The following is a 20,186-nucleotide window of genomic DNA, read 5'->3' on the forward strand; positions in this document are numbered from 1 at the left end:
ACAGAAATCTTTATGTTACATGATACAAACCCATAGATTATTTCAACTCAGAGATGTAGCGCAGAAAGAAGGAAAATACCCATACTTCAGGTATCTACTAAGTCACAGCTCTGCACAGTTACTGATTAGATTTTCATTTAACTGCAGTGATGTGACTACTCTGTATGGTTAAGTTGAGCAATGTCAGAAGTGTTCATCAGAGACTTTAGGAAAAATTTGGTATTCAAGGAGTTTATCTGTATAAATGTATTGCTAAGAGGCATGAGTTGATGCATTACAAAATCCCCTTTGGGCCTATCCATGTTTGTAATGTGAAAGTAAGAGTACACTTGGGAAAATATTATGGATTTTTCTAATGCCGTAGGTACCACCTTTCATCTGGTATAATGATGAATTTTCTATAAACACAGAAACAGTGGTGCACCACATTAGCTCACGCTAATAAGAAATACACATTCTGCTGCAAAAACATACTGGAAGCCTAAATGAAAATGAGACATTTAAATGAAGCAAAACCAGCCTACAGTGGATATTAAAAAATTATAATCAACCTAAGCACAGAAAAACTGTAGCAGGACTACTTGCAAAGTTTTATTTACTATTTAAACAAAATAGAGACTCAGGCATAATAGTAATGTCACAAATTAATATGAAGTCACTCTGACAGCAGTTACTGAGTCCTCTCTGTCTTACTGGAATGTATATGCCTTTTCTTAAGAGATCTTACAAATTTAGCAAGGTGTAAAAATGTACAACTGGTCATTATGTGTGTTCTAAACCCATTTCAAACGAAAGAGAAGAGATGCAGTGATCGTCTTTTGCTTCTGCATTGGCCATTTTGTTGGTTCCAATATTCCAAATGGAAAGTGCAGTCACTAAAATTTGATATAAGCAACACACTAATGTTTTTATTTTCTTTTTTTTTTTTTCACAGATTAAGATGCTTGGTAAAGCAGCTGGAGAAGGGTGACATCAATGTGGTGGATTTAAAAAAGAATATTGAATATGCAGCATCTGTGCTGGAGGCAGTTTATATTGATGAAACCAGGTAAGTCTGAGGGGGCAATAAAGAAAAAGAAAAGTAGATCGAGAATCACATAGAAATCTGGTCTTTGCATGCAATTGTAGCTGCTGTGAGCTGAAAATCTCTGCACATCAGAAGAATTTTATGTAAACAAATTGTCTTTTAGTGACAAGGTTAAAGCAAAGAAGATTCACAAGATCAGATGTAACCGTCATCTGAAGAGTTTGCCTCACTTATTGTTAATGTTCACAGTATAAAATAATAAAAGTTTTCTGAAGGATGGATTTTCTTTCCCCCACAGGCCACATACCAATAATCATGCTGAGTAATGTATCACTGAAAAAAGTGGGCTGTTTTGGAATGAAATGCTCATGGAGTTGAGTCAGAATATTCTAATCTGGCCTATAAATACATAAATTCATGAAAAGCTGTGATTGATTTTATAATGTTCGATGCTTTGTTTATGATTATTGTTACTGGCAGTATTGCTGATAATCACCTTTAATGTGGGTTGACTCCAATTAGAAGTTCAGAGTATTTGGCTTCTTGAAAGAGTTGTAAGACACGTACTATATTAAAGTTAACTAGCTGGCTTACTGACCTCCTTAAGATTTTCTAAGCAGAATGGTCTTGTAAAGATATCTGCCAAAGCTGCTTCAATACTGCTGGAGCCTGCAGTGTATATCTTGGTTTCATGCTATATTTAAGAAGTCTGCCATTATACTGATTATTTCATGTACCTAACTCTCAATCTACATATTTGATAGTGTGTTTAAAGTGCTACTCTAGCTTTTTCCTATTTATTTTCTCTGATGTTTGTGATTCGCACAATAAACCTTCCCTGTTGGGGATTTGGAGCAGTGGTCCATTTTTCAGAGATTATATTACAGACTAGGTTGGCAGGATCACTTATACTGGTGTCCTACTGTTAGGGTGCATGCTTGTCCAATTCTATGAAACACTGGCAAAACTGTGGTAACAGGGAAGACTTTCCTGAGTAGCATCTCAGCTGCAGTATAGTTCTTGGGGATGGTTTCAAAAGTGTTCTAGTGATCCCAAGTTAAATACACAGCTTGAAAAGCACTGGGAACCTCAGTGACTTTAAAAGGGCTCCTGTGTTTTGAAGTTGTTCACAGATTCAGTTAAATTAAGCTTAACTGAGCAGTCTTGGGTGAACCGTCTTACGTGACTTCCAGGGGACATAGGCTTCATTAGAAAACTGAATGAATTTAAGTTAAATATTTTAAAATACCGGTAGTTAGTGTGCCACTGTGGATATATTTGTATATCAGTTTTGCTGGCTGACTTACGTTAATCCAGCTTCCTTTACGTTGAATCAAGGGTCAGGTTTTGGATTCACATTAGTATACAGTCATATTTCTGGTTAAATTGAAACAGGTTCTTATGTTGACAGATACAAGAAATGATGAACAGAATTATCTTTGGGCTCATGTTACTAGAACAAAGGCCATAAAAGTTCATTATTCAGCAATTGCTTTAGATGTAAATCTTTTTAGCACATCTCAGGTGCTTGGAAAGCATTGAAAGATTACAGTGCTCTCTCTGGTATAACAGGATACTGTGTGGTCAGAGCTTACGCATGCATTTTGCATTAATAACCACAGAAACTGTGTCAAAGCTGCATAGGGGACAAGGATATAAACCATCAATTATTCCTTCCATACACTTCCCAAACACTGAGATTAAACAGGTATAGTATTCATAGCTCTTTCTGAGCAGTAGCACTAGGACAATGAATATATTGTGAGATTTATTTAGGTTCTAAACTGAGGCACCCTCTGGAAATTAATAGTATTCTTACAATGAGGAATCCAGTTTTCTGCTTCTGTGTGGGATCATCAAGACAAGTAACAGACATTTCATACACAGAGAAAACTGGTACACCTGAAAATACATAGGCTTTGGCAGTAACAGGTGCATTATTTTTGCTATAAGCAAATATTTAAGTAAGCTAATTGCCCTCATAGAAGTTGACAGCAGGATTGTTAAACTGCCGAAATGAAAATAAACATATATTGTTTTATAGTGGTTTTGAAGATTTTCATATTCCTCAGGCTACTTTTTTAACCCTAGGGGCAAAATGGTGATTACTGATTTTCCAGAATTCTACTTCAGTATATGGATGAAGCTTTTGCTTTATGCAACAGTGTTTAATCTTACTTATTTATTACATCCAGTATTTTGCAGAATAATCTGATTTTTCACTGTACTAAGTTACAAAGGAAATACCTGAGACAGGTATCTTGCTTTCTCTGATTTATTGAATACTTCTTTTCTCCACCGCAACCTCAGAGTTTGTAAACAGATTTTGGTAGCATTTCTTATAGAACTGTGCATCAAGCATACATTTTATATGTATCTCTCCATACCTATAGCTGTATTTCTGAAGTATATGTTTGTAGACATATAAATGACGATCAGGGGACTGGAGCATCTCCCATATGAAGATAGGCTGAGAAAGCTGGGGCTGTTCAGCCTGGAGAAGAGACGGCTGCGTGGAGACCTCATAGCAGCCTTCCGGTATCTGAAGGGGGCCTATAGGGATGCTGGGGAGGGACTCTTCGTCAGGGACTGTAGTGACAGGACAATGGGTAATGGGTTAAAACTTAAACAGGGGAAGTTTAGATTGGATATAAGGAATTTCACTGTGAGGGTGGTGAGGCACTGGAATGGGTTGCCCAGGAAGTTGTGAATGCTCCATCCCTGGTACTGTTCAAGGCCAGGTTGGACGAAGCCTTGGGTGGGATGGTTTAGTGTGAGGTGTCCCTGCCCATGGCAGGGGGGTTGGAACTAGATGATCTTGAGGTCCGTTCCAACCCTAACTATTCTATGATTCTATGAAAACAAATTTTCTTGCCCATACTACTTATGCTACAAGTAATAAACTTCAAGTTACCTTAATGAAATACTTTTCAACTTCTTCTGTTTTTAGTGGCTTTAATTTTATTCCCCATATTCTTCATTTTGGTTTATAGTGTTTGATTATGTTTTTAAATTCTTTTCCTTGGACTCATGTAGTCTCCATGAAATTCAGACTTCAAGTGATGCAGTTTTTGAACCTGGTGGTCTGTGTGAAATTATAGGCTGAGCTTCTACTTCTTAGTTGGACAATATTATGTGTAGTGCTGTTTTTAAATTTTGACACTTCCCCACTAAAAAAAAAGAACCAAAATATTTATTGTGTGGCAGAGAGACATTGTAGTCACCACCAGTACTTTCCTAGTAAACTCTTTTGCATGGCAAACTGCAAAGATAATCATGTTTTAAATAGCATGACCAGTATTCTGTAGTCTAAATCTTCACTAGAACATTTAAAAATAAACACACAAAGGAAGTCTCTTCAGTTCTTTAGGTTCCAGGAAGCTAATCCTTAAGGAGCAAAAGCAGCCTGTCATTGAATCAAATGGCAGTGGAGGCTGGAATTAGCTTGTGTGGTTATATTTGTTCTCATTCCCACCAGATAATATGGGTTCTTTGTCCTGCACAGAGCTACCGCTGTTGGGAGTCTGGAACTGAGTTATCTGAACTCATTAGTAGATTAGAATAATAGTTTATATCAGAAGCAGAATGCCCCATTCCTGCTGAGCCTGAACATACACTTATATATACACACACATATATATATAATAAAGTTCAAATTACTTCAGTAACTTTCTTACTTATGAAGTGCTGTATGGTTTAAAGTAATTGTTATAGCACAGGGCAATAACAATTAATACACTCAGCAGAGCAGTGAGAAAAACATCTGAGTACAGATTACTTTTATTAACGAAGTCCCAGAAGGAAGTTGCATGCTTTACAGGATATAATAGCTCCTGAGATTTGGCTTATAACATTGAAAATTTAATGATGCCTGGTTCTATAAGGTACAAAGTATTGCAGGCTTAGGACCAAAGCTTCAGTATGGAGTTTCTGCAACTCAAATGAAAATACCGATGCTTTCTATTTTAAGCCCATGAGGCTTCAGCCCTGAATTTTGTCCTGATGAATTTACTGACCCATTGATTACATATCCAAGCAGAGGAAGACCTCAGCTTCTATCAGCCACCTAAAACTGAATCCTGTCTGTGGTGTTCTCTTCCCCATCTTTCTGGTAGACTGACTTCTGGTAGACTGATATCTGAGAGAAACCTCTGTTAAAAATCTCTACAGTCAGATTAGGAATAGTGACTAACAGAGTTGTTTGGGAGCATCCTCCTAACTCATCTTCCTGTTATGATGTACATCCTATTAAACAGATAAATAACATGGTCGCACTAATGGTTCCACACCTCCTGCAGAAGGACCTTCTGCAACTCTTCAGAGGCACAGAGATGAAAAAAGCAAAATGAAAAATCAAAACTAAGGTCAATAAAGAGATCCAAGTATGAAGTATCTAACAGAACATGTTCAATAATGTAGACAAGGATCAAGGAAGAGCCTGGCCTGCTCCACATCTCTGGGGAACCATTTATGCTACTTAGAAGTGAAATCTCAGGCATTAGTCTAGTAAAACTTCTGTTCTCTTTGTAAGCCTGAGCTTTCTTCAGTGACCAGTTCCAATCTGAGTTCTTCACGCAGGTCCAGAGAAAGGCCATGAAGCTGGTGAAGGGTCTGGAGCACAAGTCTGATAGGGAGTGATTGAGGGAACTCAGATTACTTTGCCTGGAGAAAAGGAGGCTTGGGGTGAACCTTATCACTCTCTACAAATGTCTGAAAGGAGGATGAGCGAGGAGGTGGCTGGTCTCTTCTCTCAAATAACAAGTGACAGAACAAGAGGAAATGGTCTCAAGCTGCACCAGGGGAGGTTTAAATTGGATATGAAGAAAAATTTCTTCACAGAGAGGGTGGTCAGGCATTGGAACCGGCTGCCCAGGGAAGTGGTAGAGTCGCCATCCCTGAAGTATTCACAAACCATGAGACAAGGCCCTTAGTGACATGGTTTAGTGGTGGACTTGGCAGTTCTGGGGTAATGGTTGGACTTGATGATCTTAAAGGTCTTTTCCAACCTAGCTGATTATATGATTGAATTTCTTACATTAGGGGATACCAGTCTTTTTCCCCTGTATGTTGTTATGGGTTGATTGGAAAACCTGTGTCATTATATAAAGTTGTGTGTGCATATAGATGTACATGCAAATGGTAAGCTGATGGCACCTTGAATCTCTATTTGTAGTGCAACAATCAGCTGTAAATGGCTGGAGAATTCAAGCCCTTTAGCAGAGTATGAAGTGTTTTTCTCAGGTCCTCTTTCCTTTTGTCCGCTCCTCTGTTGCTCTGCCTTTTATCTGAGCATAGGGTAGCATTTTTAAAACTATGTACACATGCTTATTTCCATATATGCACTTTTTAAAACTGTATGCAGCTGGGAAAAGCCAGAGAAAGAACATTTCTTCTACTATTGGTGCCCTGAGGTAGACTACTTAGAAACAACAATAGGCAGTAGGGATAACCTTCCAAAATTATGAAGAACTGGTTTGAGGCAATGATTGTCTATATCCCATATAAAAGGTTCTGAGCTGATGGTAATTGGAAAGCACAGAGAAATTAGACATATGTAAGTGATCCTTTCCTGTGAGCTTAATTATCTGTGGCCCCATGTCAATTAATAAGCTGGTTTAACCATCCCTTTTTAGGTCTGCCGCATCTCTCATTGCTGAATAAGGTGCAATAAGCACTTCCTTGAAAGAGATTTAGCATTTTCATATCTAAAGCAGAGGTTCACTGTCAGCTGAAAATAAGCAGTAAAGCTCCCACAGTTCCAGCCGCTCAGTGGATCTCCTCTGTGGAAGAAGTTAAAACATACTCAATAGGTGTTATAAATAATTTTGGCAAATCTTGCAGAATTTTCTCCATTAGTACCTGCCACTTGGCTCAAGGTAGTGGAAGGAAGATACTTAGAGTCAAACAGGAAATAAATACAGCCTGATAATTCAGTCGTGACAGCTGTTCCGTTCCTTGTAAACACAGCTCTTAATTCATTCTGAGACAAAAATAAGTCAAATAAAACCTAGATGGAAATCACCAGATAAAAAAAAAAAAAAGTATTCCAAAGCCAGAAAAAACCCCAGACCAAGCCCCAATAATGTAAGCTTTTGTGGAGAACGTTTTTAAGTTATTCTGGATAAAATCAGAATATTGTATTTAATTATGGTCTTATTTTTTAAATTCTTCTATGTTTTAGAAAAATGTACTTGATTTCAGGAGGATGTTTATCTGTGCAGTTTCAATGCCATATATGTTTTTCATTTGGTTTAGTCTGTATAATGCCCCTTTAAAAGGCCCTATCCCTAACCTCTTGAGAACTTTTGAGTTTGAAGAGACAGCGTTTCAGTAATGTATGAAGCGGATCCATTTTATGTAGGTGGCAACTGCTTTGAGCATCTTTCTTTGATTCAACAAGGCAAAATAAAAACCACACAGGTTATTGGTACACTCACGAAGAGAAAGGAGGTCTCATTAAGGGTAAGAGGCATTATAACATGTGTTTGCACAAGAGCTTTGGAAACAGTGAATGTATTTCTATAATATAATGGTAAACTCAGTCCTTCTTGAGAAAAAGCTTTTACTGATATATATACAATGTTAGCTAAAAAAGAGGTCATTAAATCCAAATTTTGCGACTGCTGTCCCTAATCAGCCCATGGTTAAATGTATTTTGTCTGAAGTCTCTTTGTCAGCAACAAATGTACCATTTGAAGTAAATCAATGAGTTCATCCATTAGGGTAATCTAGAAATGATACTTCTGTAAAAGCTGCTACTGAGAAAAAGCTTGTTGTGTTGAGATTAATCCAGTATATCCCACCCTTATAAAAGCTTAAAATAAGCCTTTAAAATCTTTTGTACTAAGCCAAAAGGTTGGTTTTTTTTTTTTTCTGAGAGGAAAGCTTCCAAAAGCATCAAAGTTATATAAAATAACACAGTTAATACGCACTGAAAGTCTGTTAAATTCTCACTAAAACTCTTCAGTTCAGTTAGGATATTTAGTAAATGGCCTGCATCCCTTTTCCAGTTATTAGATTTTTCTTTCTCAAAGTTATTGCTATTAATTTATTTATGATTCATGCCCTCAGAGTCCCTGCCCTAGAGAGCTTCCAGAATGCCACAGTAAAGCAATTGGGTTAAAAAAAGGAAAATTCATTAGCTCAAGCTGTACTCCTGAAAAATGGTATTTTTTCATCATGAATATCCTGACCTGAGTCTTAATTGTTGATGGCCTTTACTATGTATGTCTGAACTGAATAGGCAATACATATCAACAAGTAAACATTTACAGTGACAATGTTCTTTACTCCATTAGTTATCTGCTGCTGTAATAACTGTATTTCATCCAGAGTTTTTGCCATTTAGTGTAATTAATTGGTAGTTCTTAATATGAGGACAATTCTTCTGAGAATGCACTAAATTTTAACAGTACAACATGTTGGTTAATTTTTAATTTCCTTTAGAAAGACCTTTATGTAATAAAAATGTACCTCAATCATTTTTGCAATTTGTTTATCCTCAGTGGGAATCAAGAGGGTCTTCTGGTGGATGTTACTGGAAATTGTAGTGAACTGTAGAGGCTGTAAATATTGATTGAATATATTGATTCATGCTCATTCAGGAAGGTAGTGGGACACCAGAATGCAAATAATTGATAAAAATGGGAAGTGGCTATTTGGACTATAAGCTCTTTGCATTCTGCATTCAAGACCTAGAGGAGGAGTTTGATCAATACACTCTTAAAGGGTTTATCATTAGCTTGATTAATTCACTAAACAGTAAAGATCTAATATCTCCTTCTCAATTCACCATCTCTGTCAGGCAGCACTGATCAGCACTGTTGGATTTTCTTTTTTCCCCATAGCCATTACCTAATTTATTTTTTTTTTAATGTTCTTTCTTCTCCATAGTACATCTGAGATATTCCTAAGGGGAAATAAGCACACATGTCTCTAGTCCATTGCTATATGTAAAATTCTGTTTAAATGAAAACAGAGCTAGAAATTATCAATACTTGAATTTTGAAAAATTATTCTTGGTAGTAAACCAGAGTACTGTGACAAGAAGATCAGGTTATTAGTTACTTTGACTGCGATAGTAATTGACTGCTAAGCTGAAATGCCATGGGCCATATCTTATTTATTCCCACTACTATCAATGGGAGTTCCACTCATGGAACGAATAGAATTAAATAACCCAAGCCCCCCTCTCTCCTTCCCATGCATATCTCTTCCTTATAGTGCATCTACTTTATAAGCTAATGTTATATGAGTGAAATAAGTAATATAATCCTGAAATTCTGACTTTGTGCTGAAAACAAATACTTTCTGTGGCACATTGTGTTAGAGCTTTTTTGTTTTGTTTATTAGCATTTGTAGGTGTTGCTTAGCTTTAGGGAAGAAAAAATTAAAAGTATGTGCATTGGTATATTAAAATCTGTTTAGTTCAGCTTGGAGTTCAGGACTCCCGCGTCAGTGGCGTTGTTCTCAGTAGGTTTTTACTTCGGAGCAAAAATACTTTTGGAGGCTGAGTTTGTGGAACGACTTCTGGAAAACTATGTTGTTTTTGGAACAACAAATTAAATGCCCACCATCTCTCATCTTCAGTGTGGTTGATTTGGAGAAATAGACTATGGATCTTGCAGTCACTCCAAATATTTTCTAAGCCAGAGGTTCTAGCCCTGTGTTTGACAGCTATGGTCACTTGTTATTTTGCTCATTAATTTATCCAATGGCATCTCTCAACCTATGTAAAAGCTTACATATTGCAAAAATATTACAATTTACACATTACATTTCACAATTTACAATGAGAAATTATATTGCAAAATCTTGCAAAAATCCCAGTAGTTCATAGGAAGTTCAGTGTTGGTGGTTTAACTATGTTTGTTTTGACCCTGTCTTCTGATACTATTTCACATTTCCCGCTCTTATTTATTTATTTATTTTATTTAAAGGCATAGAATTATGGAATCATAGAATGGTTTGGGTTGATCATTCAGTTCCAGCACCCTTACCATGGGCAGGGACATGTTGCACTAGACTAGGGTGCTCAAAGCCCCATCCAACCTGGCCTTGAATGCTTCCAGGGATGGGGCAGCCACAGCTTCTCTGGGCAGCCTGTTCCAGTGCCTCACCACCCTTGTACCGAAGAATTTCTTCATAATATCTAATGTAAATCTACCCTCTTTCAGTTTAAAGACATTTTTCCTTATCCTGTCACTACACGCCCTAATAAAAGGCCCCTCTCCAGATTTCTTGTAGGTCTCCTTTAGGTACTACAAGGATGTTACGAGGTCTCACCTGAGCTTTTTCTTCTTCTGAACTAGCCCAACTCTCTCAGCCTGTCTTCATATGAGAGGTCCACCAGCCCTCTGAGCATCTTCATGGTCCTCCTCTGGACTCACTTCAGCAGGTCCATGTTCTGAATAATCACATAATAATAATTTATCTACTCATCTATGATTCTTAAAATGGCAAGTTAGAGCAAGAAGATTACATAGCAGTAGAGTTACAGAATTTAGAATTTATATATTTTCCATTTATCTGGGCAATAAAACTTTCCTTAGGCAAAACACAAACACCAATAACTTCCTATTGGTTCACTGATTTTACTGAAGCTTTTGAAAGTTGTCAGTTCTACGTGAATATGAAATAAAATATCAGTAATACAAACACTCAGGAATAGAAATGTTTTGAATGTACACTTCAGACTTTTTTATTTTTCTCAGAACCTATAAACAGTGGTGTATTGTATTACTATTCATATAAATGATGATGTTATGCACAGTGATTGCATCAGAGTGACGTTATAATATCTCTGCTCAAAGGGTCAACCTGTGTTGTGGTTACGCTCTTAGCAGCAGAAGTAGTAACAGCAAGGAGGGCAGGCACGTAGCGGCTCTGTGATTTGCTTGATGCATTACCTGCAGTGATGTACAGCAATAGGTTGGGGGCCAGCAAACAAGCTGTAAAATGATTCGATATAAAAGGAACAAGAGCCATGTGAAAATATACTCTAGTGGCCGACTGAAAACTGGTTCTTCTTGGGTGAAAAAGAAAATTTCAGCTAATACTTTAGTGTAAGTGCCAAAGTACTGTTAGTACTTCTGCTTAATGTGTACAAGTTCTTATACTTTTACTGAAGATTCTTTGTTATATTTAGTAGAATTTGTATGTATATGTGCACCTCCTAGATAGCAAGTAAAAGTACTGATAAAAACAATTTGATGGTTTTATGACTCAACATAAAAATTTGCTTTATTTGGGTTGTTTTAAAGAAGTGTTTTCACAATCAGCAAGTAAAAGGTGAGAAATCGGATGGTATTGCACAGAATCCACAGTAATGTATATGTATACCTATGTATGCACACCCATGGAAATATAATGGAAATACTATACTTTGTAATCAAGGAATAAATAGATGAAGTGGACAAAAGTTAAAACCTATGAAATGAGTTGAATATTGGATTTGAAGAATTTGTGATATTTAAACGTATTTTGTGTGGTACAATAAATAGCCTAATTTATTCCCCTTCCTAAATAAAATTACCATCAAATTATGTATCCACATAACCATCCATTTATTTAGATGTTTAGACCTATACCCAAGCCCTGTCCCTGTAATTACAGAAGAATGTCAGTCAGAAGTGAATTTATTTGAAGGTCTTTTCTAGTAATGCATACACCATGAGTAATTTTACCCAATATAAATCTTATTCTTCAAAAGGTCAGGTAAATGTTATTCTTCAAAAGGTCGGGAAAGTGTAGAAAATAGACAGTTATGTGATGAATGACTAGCCCTTGTTTCCTGTTTCAGTTAGGCTTCTGAAAGAAACTAATTCTTTTTGAGAAATTATTAAGCTTATGTGTTGAGGGATCTGTAAGAGCTTGTATTTACAAAGAATTGAGCTTACAACATAATTCTGTGCTGCAGTTGCTTCCCTAGGTACTTAGGTAGGAACCAGAGACACTGAAACACTCCCTCCCGTAGCACATTGGTCAGTCACTTCTTATCAGAGAGCAGTAGTCTCTGATAAAAATTGCTGGTTAAATAAACAAGTTTTTCTAAAACTGTTTTCTCTGTTCTGTCTTCACAAAGTAACTCCTGTTACTAAAATTTACAGACTGTATATTTCAGAGGAATGGTTTAAAAGACTAGAGAAGCTGCAGTGTGTTTTGCTAGTCTTAATTTGTACTCTAGTGGCTCATATCTGCAGAGCTGAGGACTTGGTCCCAAATTCAGATCTGCTTCAAACTACAGCAGGCTGATGTAGAGTTGTGCTTCATGCTGCACAAGGTGATGTGGAATATCCCTGCTGTATGCTGGCAGCCTAATTAATGCCTATGGTCCTTATATTGTTGGAATAATTTAATCTGATTTGAGTAACTGTTGGAATAGTTCTAAAAGTATTTTTTTAGAGATTATAAGGTTTATTCCTGATTATATTACAAATACATCAAATGTCAAATATTCCTCAGAAATATAAATGTGCTGATCTCTCCAAGGATATTTATTAATAATGTATAGACTAATAGGGATTTAAGCAGACTGTAACATAGTTTTTAATTTAGGGAATAAAATCAATTTATAACCTTTGACTTATGGCCAATCTTAGCCTTGGTTCAGTTCTGCGTGATAATTTGCCCAAATCCTTTCCTCTACGCAAGTCCTGCTTCTCTAAATTAAATTGCTGAGTTTTGGCTTGGGTCCCACTGTCGGAAAACCTCTTAATTCTTGTTCATTCTGCTCCTCCTGCACTCTGTGTTAAAAAGCCTTCCTAGTGTGATAATTTTATGTTCCTAAAAAAATAGGAAAGTCTCTGCAGTTCTTTCAATAAACAGGGGTGATGTTGGGGGCCTTTTATGTTGTTTTTCTTTTTAAACCCCATTTGAAAGTGTCATAATACATGCTGCCAGCCAGATGAGCTACTGAAACAAGCACTTCTAGCACCATGCTTCCTACTAAGTGTCTTCCTATAATCCCTCAGATTAGTAGGCAAGGTTCTGATAATGCTGAAGAAGAGAAATAGAGAAAGTGAAAGGTGTGAGTCACTGAATAGATATGAGGGGAGATGCACTAGCAAGGGAGTCAACACAGTTATCCTAGGAGTAGAAAGAGAAGTGCCAGCAGTAACAACATGAAAATTGAAGGAAGTTATAGTTTTCCAAATACCCATCTGCAAATGCTGGTAGCCAAATTCCCACCAAATCTATTTCCCAGGAATTCTGTTCACTCGGGAGAAGAGACCCAAGTTTTAACTTGGTGATTGTATTGCCTGATGAGAAAATTACACTAAAAATAATTTGTCCATCATTGCTTTGTGTCCAATTCATGCAGACTCAAGAAATTTTAGAAAGACAGCCCAAGAGAAATAGATCCATATAATCAAATAATGTCTGCAATTCAATTGGTACTCTATTAATAAATATTTTAAAAGGGTGGCATGCTTTACATATATTGGGGTCTCCCTGACTCTGGGATTTCTTGCACAACTGTGTGAGGAAAACTTGTTTTGTTACTAAATATGGGATTTGGTTCTTGGAAAACCCCAGCAGACTGAGTGATATGGGCAAATAACAGCAAGAAAAAAGTTGTGTTCTTACATCTGATAGATTTATAGAAGTATAGAATTGAAGTCTTGAGTCTGTTTTAGGAGCATATTTAGTTACAGGCTTCTTCTTGATAGTTGATGTCCTCCAATTCAGTACTTTTTAATACTTCTTCTATTTCACAAAATAATTACATTTTTCTAACTTTCTGAACAACTAAAACCAGTAAAAGGTGAATCACAATCCAATCTTGTATAATACCGTTGCTACTGTGATTTTGTTAGCCTAACTTCAATAGATATACAGATCTCCACACAGAGAAATTAACTCTTTTTAATGCTTTTATTGCACTGGAATAACATGAGGAGCATGTATACAGAGTATTCATTGAAATGCATTTACCATAGCATTGATATGTAATATCGTTTACTTTGCATGTAAGTATCAAAACATTTTTTGTACCATTCTAGGGGACAGATCAGATGGACCACTGGTGTTCTCAGTTATAGCAGCAACCCATCTTTCTACAGATGTTCACGTCAGCCAGTTTTAAGACATCTCCTCAGTATTTTCAAACTCACTGTTTATACTTCCATCCACCATAGCTGTGACTTCTTTATAGAAAAATCTTCTCTTGCCTTCACTTGAATATCTTGAATTTGCATATCTTTTGTGTTCTGGAGGATGAACAGCATGAGAGAGAGAAGATACCTTCTGTGCTCAGCTTTCCAGTAGCCTCAGTATGTCTACAAGAGAAGACATTTAGTGATGTGCTGAGTCAATTCTACAGAGAACTCCTGCTCCTGTTTTGTTAGCTGTTCACCTGTCCATACTTGTTTTGCTTCAGTCTGCCATCTTCTCAGTTACCTTGTATTAATTTTGCTGTAGGAAGCTTTTGGACACTGAGGATGAGCTCTCTGACATCCATTCGGATTCGGTCCCGCTGGAAGTGCGGGACTGGTTAGCTTCTACGTTCACAAGGGAAATGGGAATAGTAAGAAGGAGACATGAAGAAAAGCCCAAATTCCGAAGCATTGTGCACGCTGTACAGGCTGGGATTTTTGTAGAAAGGTGAGAGCTTTATTTTCTTGTTACAGCAAGTACTGCATTTAACCACAGTGTCTTGTCACTGAAGATCCCTTAAGTGGTGGGATGAACCTGAAGCAAATCTTTGAGCCAAAATTTACATTTTAATTTCTGCAGCTGCTCAATTTTTCTATACAGAAATCCAAATGAAACTTCTAAATTTGTAATGAAATCTCCTGAACTTTGGAAAATTCTGGGAATGAACTTGATGGCTTTGAAACTTCTGCACTAAAAAGCACCAAAGACCACACTAACATATAAGAGTAATATACCATCAGAGGGGCTTTTCTCCTCAGTCGATAAAAAGATTTATGTCACCTCTGGGATCAGACCCTCAAATAGCTTAGTGTTATTTCACAAACTCTGAAAGATTAATTAAAAAAGGATAAATTGTTCCAGTAATTTTTAAAGGAGTGCTATTCCTTAATATTTTATTTGTTCTTTTAGGATGTACCGAAGAACTTCTAGCATGGTTGGTTTGGCTTACCCAGCAGATGTGATAGTAACATTTAAGGTAAAATAATTTTAATCATTGTGGAATTTGAATGTATCTGTACATATGTTTAGTGATTTTTAGGGTTGAGTGTATTTTTCTACTGAACACACCCTAGGCATACTCAGTACTACAGAACTGAGCGCACAGAACAGAGAAATTAATAGATAAAAATTAAAAAATAGCATATGATTCTGTTTATTGTTTCACTGATAAGTTGTGATTTCATTACAGATGCTATTAGAGCAATAGGATGAAATTTGTATAAAAGTTCGTATAGAAATGTGACACAGTTTTATCTGTTCCCAATGATATGGTAATCAGCATTTCAGCAGCCTTTGTTTCCTTTTTAGGAAAGAAAAAGGAGTAGTAGTATTGGGATAGAGCTAACAAAAGAAGCTGCAGCTTATGGAACGAGTATAGTATTTGCTGTGAATTAAAGGCATTACTGTAGTTCACCCAAAAAGCAATCTTTTATAGCAATTAAGTTCCTATGGCTATGTATGCAATTAGAAAATGCTGTTTGTTGGGAATGTAGTATTTCGCCTTTTCTCCTAAAAGTCAAATGCTGTTAATATTGTTCTCAAATTGCTATATGGCTATAGATAGAGCTAATGGCATTGCATAATAGCCTGTTAAAGGATTGGGTGTTCACATTAGCTCTATGAGGTTCTATAGACAATTTGTGTGGAGAAAGTTAAATTTGAAAGATTAAGGCCTACAGAGTTGCATAGGTCATGTTGCAAGTATTTTATTCATAACTGACACAATGATTTTCATTGTTAATACTGAAATAGTCATTATCTACAGTAGGAGTTTCAAAGAGTTGGACGATAGAAAAACACCCAAACTCTCCATCTTCCCTCCAAAAAACCCCAAAATGTCTTTCCCAGTGATTAACTAGAAACCTACTTAAACGGATGGAAATTATATGCTTGGTTTTGTGGGTTTTTTTTCTTTTCCCTTCACCTACAGGATGTTGATAAATGGTCTTTTGACGTATTTGCCCTAAATGAAGCAAGTGGAGAGCACAGTCTGAAGTTTATGATGTATGAGCTGTTTACCCGATATGACCTTTTGAGCCGTTTCAAGGTTAGAAACTAGCCACAAAAAAACCTATGTATGCAAGTATAAGTATGTCAAATTTAAAATACAAGAAAGATAGGATATGTTTGAAATGTTTTTTTTTAATTGTACAATGCAGTGGAGAATTTCAAAGAATAAGGCAAATCAAACATTGTAATATGCCAATAGTTCTACAAAATGGAACTTCACACAGAGCATGCAAATTTTTCTGCAACCCAAAAAATGGAAATCTGTGTAGTCCCATGTCAAGTCAGTTTGTTACGGGCTGTTGCTAGTGAGCAGTTAGACGCTGTAAACATCAAATAAGCAGAGTATGTAAGCAGCCTATTTACTCAGTGGTACTGGATCAGTATCCTAGCTTCATGGAACAAAGGTTCCTAATAAAGCAGAAAACTTCTGTTAATTCCGAGTACTTTTTTCATGGCCTAGATCATAGTATGTTACCCACCACTGTGCAGGGGTTTCATATGAACCTTCCTTTTCTAACCAACTTTGGGATATATATGGAGAACTTTTCAGTGGTGTCTGAAGGGTGTTGGAATACAATATGAAGTACTTACAAACAACTTCAAAAGGCTGAGATAAAAAATGGATCAAAATGCCAAATTTATCATAATAGTACCAAATGAATGTTTCATTATAGTTTCAAAATCTCTCCACTGCAAAACTCCATTCTTCTTTCAAAACGGCTGACTCACCCTGAAGTCGATTCCAATATTTTAATTTTAACAAATAATCCATCAAATATGTTAACAAATATCCCATCAAGATTTTCCCTTCAAGCTCTGTGTGCTTGAAGTCAGAGCCATACCAGGGATACCATTAACAGCACAGTCAGAAAGTACATGATATTACTGTCTCAGTGTGCTTATGCCCATTCTCAGTCCCACTTTTTAGTTTACCTTTTAGTTATCTTTACTAGTTCTAGTTTACCTTGTGAGAGTTTTAAATGAAGAAAAAAAATCTTAAAGAAAGTGTAATTTCATTATATGTGTGTTGTGGCTTAACCCCAGCTAGCAACTAAGCCCCACAGAGCTGCTTGCTCACTCCCCAGCAGGATGGAGAAGAGAACTGGAAGGATAAAAGTGAGAAAATTCATGGGTTGAGATGAGAGCAGTTAAAGAATTTAATAATAATAATAATAATAAAATATATAATATAATTAGTATAATATAATAATATTATAGAAATAAACCTCAGGAAAGACAAGTGATGCAAATGAAAACAATTGCTCACCGTCAAATGACTGATGTCTTTGAGCAGCAGCCCCCTGGCCAACCTTCCCCCTAGATTTATTGCCAAGCATAGTCATACACTATAGAATATCCCTTTGGTCAGTTGGGGTCAACTGTTCCATCTGTGTCCCCTTCCAGCTTCTCGTACACCCCCAGCCTACTTGCTGGTGGGGTTCTATGAAAGGCAGGAAAGGCCTTGACTCCATGTGAGCACTGCTGAGCAATAGCTAAAACATTGCCATGTTACCAACAGTGTTAGCACAAATCCAAACCGCAGCCTCATACTAGCTGCTATGAAGAAAATTGTAGCTCAGCCAAAACCAGCACAATGGGAAAATAAATGGGACTAGATAATACCTGTTGAATAATACGTTGCCTGGAGGAAAAGAAGGAAGGGAATTCGTACTATCAGATTTAAGGAAATCTTGTCTCAGGCAAGGTAAAACTGGTGAAGAAAAGAGGATAATCCTATTATTAGATTCCTGTCTGTCATGCCTTTACTATATGGGCAATCTATGCATTCCTGGTACAGACAGACATGTCTTGAAAACCATTTGCTTGATAGCTCTGCTGCCTCTTGTACGCTAACCACATGCTATGCATGGTGTATGTAGAGGTATATTGGATCTATAAGATTTGGATGAAGACTCCCTGATGCATATTAAATATTAGGCCTTTACATTTTAATTTTTTCTATTGTTTCTTAACTGAGTTCTATGGTACATTTATTTGTAATTTATTTCTTGCATGATTAACTTTGCAGCTATTGCAGGAAAAAACAATAATTTTAATTTTTACTTCTCCCCAGATCCCTGTTCCCAATCTTATTTCATTTGCTGAAGCTCTTGAAGTTGGTTATAGCAAATACAAAAACCCGTATCACAATCTGATCCATGCAGCTGACGTTACTCAAACTGTGCATTACATAATGATTCACACTGGTATCATGGTAAGAAATACTTCAAAGTTCAATTTACTTCTTTTCTCAAACCCTGCTGTTTAGAATAAATGTGTATGTGTTCCTTTTCTTAAAGAAAAAGCTCTTTTGAAAACTGTGCAGGAATAGATTCTGAACTACCATCCAGGCTGTGAAATTTATGTCATTTTAACAGTTCTTCCAGGCTGGAACTCTCCTGGTGCAGAGGAAAATAGGAAGAAAAAAAAATCCTCCTTAAATTCTTTTTGCTTTTAATTGCCTGAGCTTGAGTATTACATATCATACTAAAAGAGATACATTTGCAGGAGTGGCAGATGACAATTTTTCGCTTCCACATCAGAGCCTGGGAGGTGTGAAGAGGCAAGCAAGCTTTAGTATCTGCTGAGGTCTTGGCCATTGAAAGATGTACTGAATCAGTGCAGGCTTACTCAAGTATTCTGCAGCTGCTTTTTCTTTCAGTTTATAACCATATTTAGGATTGTTCTTGCATACTTTATGTCCCTACAGTCGGTAGAAAACTGCATTTGCCTTGCACTGTTGAAATATCCCAATATTTTTTAGTATTTGCTTTGGGAACTGAAGTGAGTCTGTGCAAGCATTTTTACTCTAAACACTTCGATTTAATACCGGCAGTGGGAGTATCCTCACTGTCAGCTTGCTAGACATGTCAGTCAGTGGCCTTTTGATGTTTTGTCTTCACTCTGAATGCACTTGTTTCAAAAAAAAAAAAAAAAAAGGTGGGAAGTGGTAAGTGTCTGATCTGTTGGCAGAGCCATGAAAAAATTCAGCAAGACTCGGGCAGAAAAATTCTAAGGACTGATTCTAGATGTTTGTGCTCTAATACATCCACAACGAATGATAGTTGTTCACTTATGTTAAGCCTTTTCTTAGTGAAAGCTTTGCCTTTGGCTTCAGTGGAGGCAAGAATGAGTCCCTAGTCATTGCAGGCTTTGATTCTACTGTTTGAAGGAAGTGTTTTGCTTCTAAGCATCAAGTTTCTAAAGCTGCATTTTAACAGAAGTACAGAGTGCAGAATGAACCCTGGAGTCTTTGGCCAGCCAAAATTCCTTTCCACATTGAGATGATTTCTTGAGAAAGGACTTCCGTATCAGACTGAAGGACAGCTCTTTCCAAGATGACTCCAACTCAAAGTTGTTGTGTATTTTATTCACTTATCAAAATAATATTTTAATAAAAGAAGAAGCTTGAACAAATAAAATCATGGTTCCTATCCTACCCTTGTCTTCTACTGTAAGATCAACTGCAAGTGATAAGTGATGTGAGGCATCTTTCTTGCATGTATACACCTGGATCAGCAACTTAAGAGGGAAGAAAATCCCTTTGTTGTATTATATGTTATAAACATCCTTTCGGCCTATTGTAACTGTACTCATCTGCTCTTCAAAAAAGACAGTAGCATCCAGATTTTCTTTATGATTGAAGTCAAGGTTCCAGCTTCCAGAGCTATACTAGCCAATTGGGATGTTTAGCCATTGATTAAACAGCTTTACAAAACACTTTGTGTATCCCCGAACACTGAATGAAGGAACCTGCTTCGTATTTGAGTATCTGCTATTCCATCGGTGCACACAAGAATGAGAAAGGTCTCTCCAACTCAAGTGTAACACTATTAGCATCTTAACCCTGTAACAGCACTTTGAAGTGATTTGGATAACTATTTTTGGAGAAGGTTAGACTTTATTGCTGTTACCTTATTAATGTTCCCATGCTGCTACAAAATATTCCTCTAAAATTAGGCCAGGTTTTAAATATTCACATTTGAGTTGT

The 20,186-nt window shown here is 36.7% G+C and overlaps 1 protein-coding gene across 5 annotated transcripts in view; it reads left to right on the plus strand.

Moving 5' to 3' along the window:
* The window catches only part of PDE1A (phosphodiesterase 1A), a 228,392-nt gene that overhangs the window by 162,852 nt on the left and 45,354 nt on the right, over positions 1-20,186 (plus strand). For all 5 annotated transcript variants that reach the window (XM_065670188.1, XM_065670183.1, XM_065670185.1 and 2 more), the window contains 5 exons: positions 935-1,048; positions 14,450-14,632; positions 15,095-15,161; positions 16,116-16,232; positions 18,270-18,410. In XM_065670188.1, the coding sequence (XP_065526260.1) occupies positions 935-1,048; positions 14,450-14,632; positions 15,095-15,161; positions 16,116-16,232; positions 18,270-18,410 (622 nt within the window). The remainder of the gene's footprint in view (positions 1-934; positions 1,049-14,449; positions 14,633-15,094; positions 15,162-16,115; positions 16,233-18,269; positions 18,411-20,186) is intronic.

Source organism: Lathamus discolor, chromosome 3 (genome assembly GCF_037157495.1).
Source record: "Lathamus discolor isolate bLatDis1 chromosome 3, bLatDis1.hap1, whole genome shotgun sequence".
Lineage (NCBI taxonomy): Eukaryota > Metazoa > Chordata > Aves > Psittaciformes > Psittacidae > Lathamus > Lathamus discolor.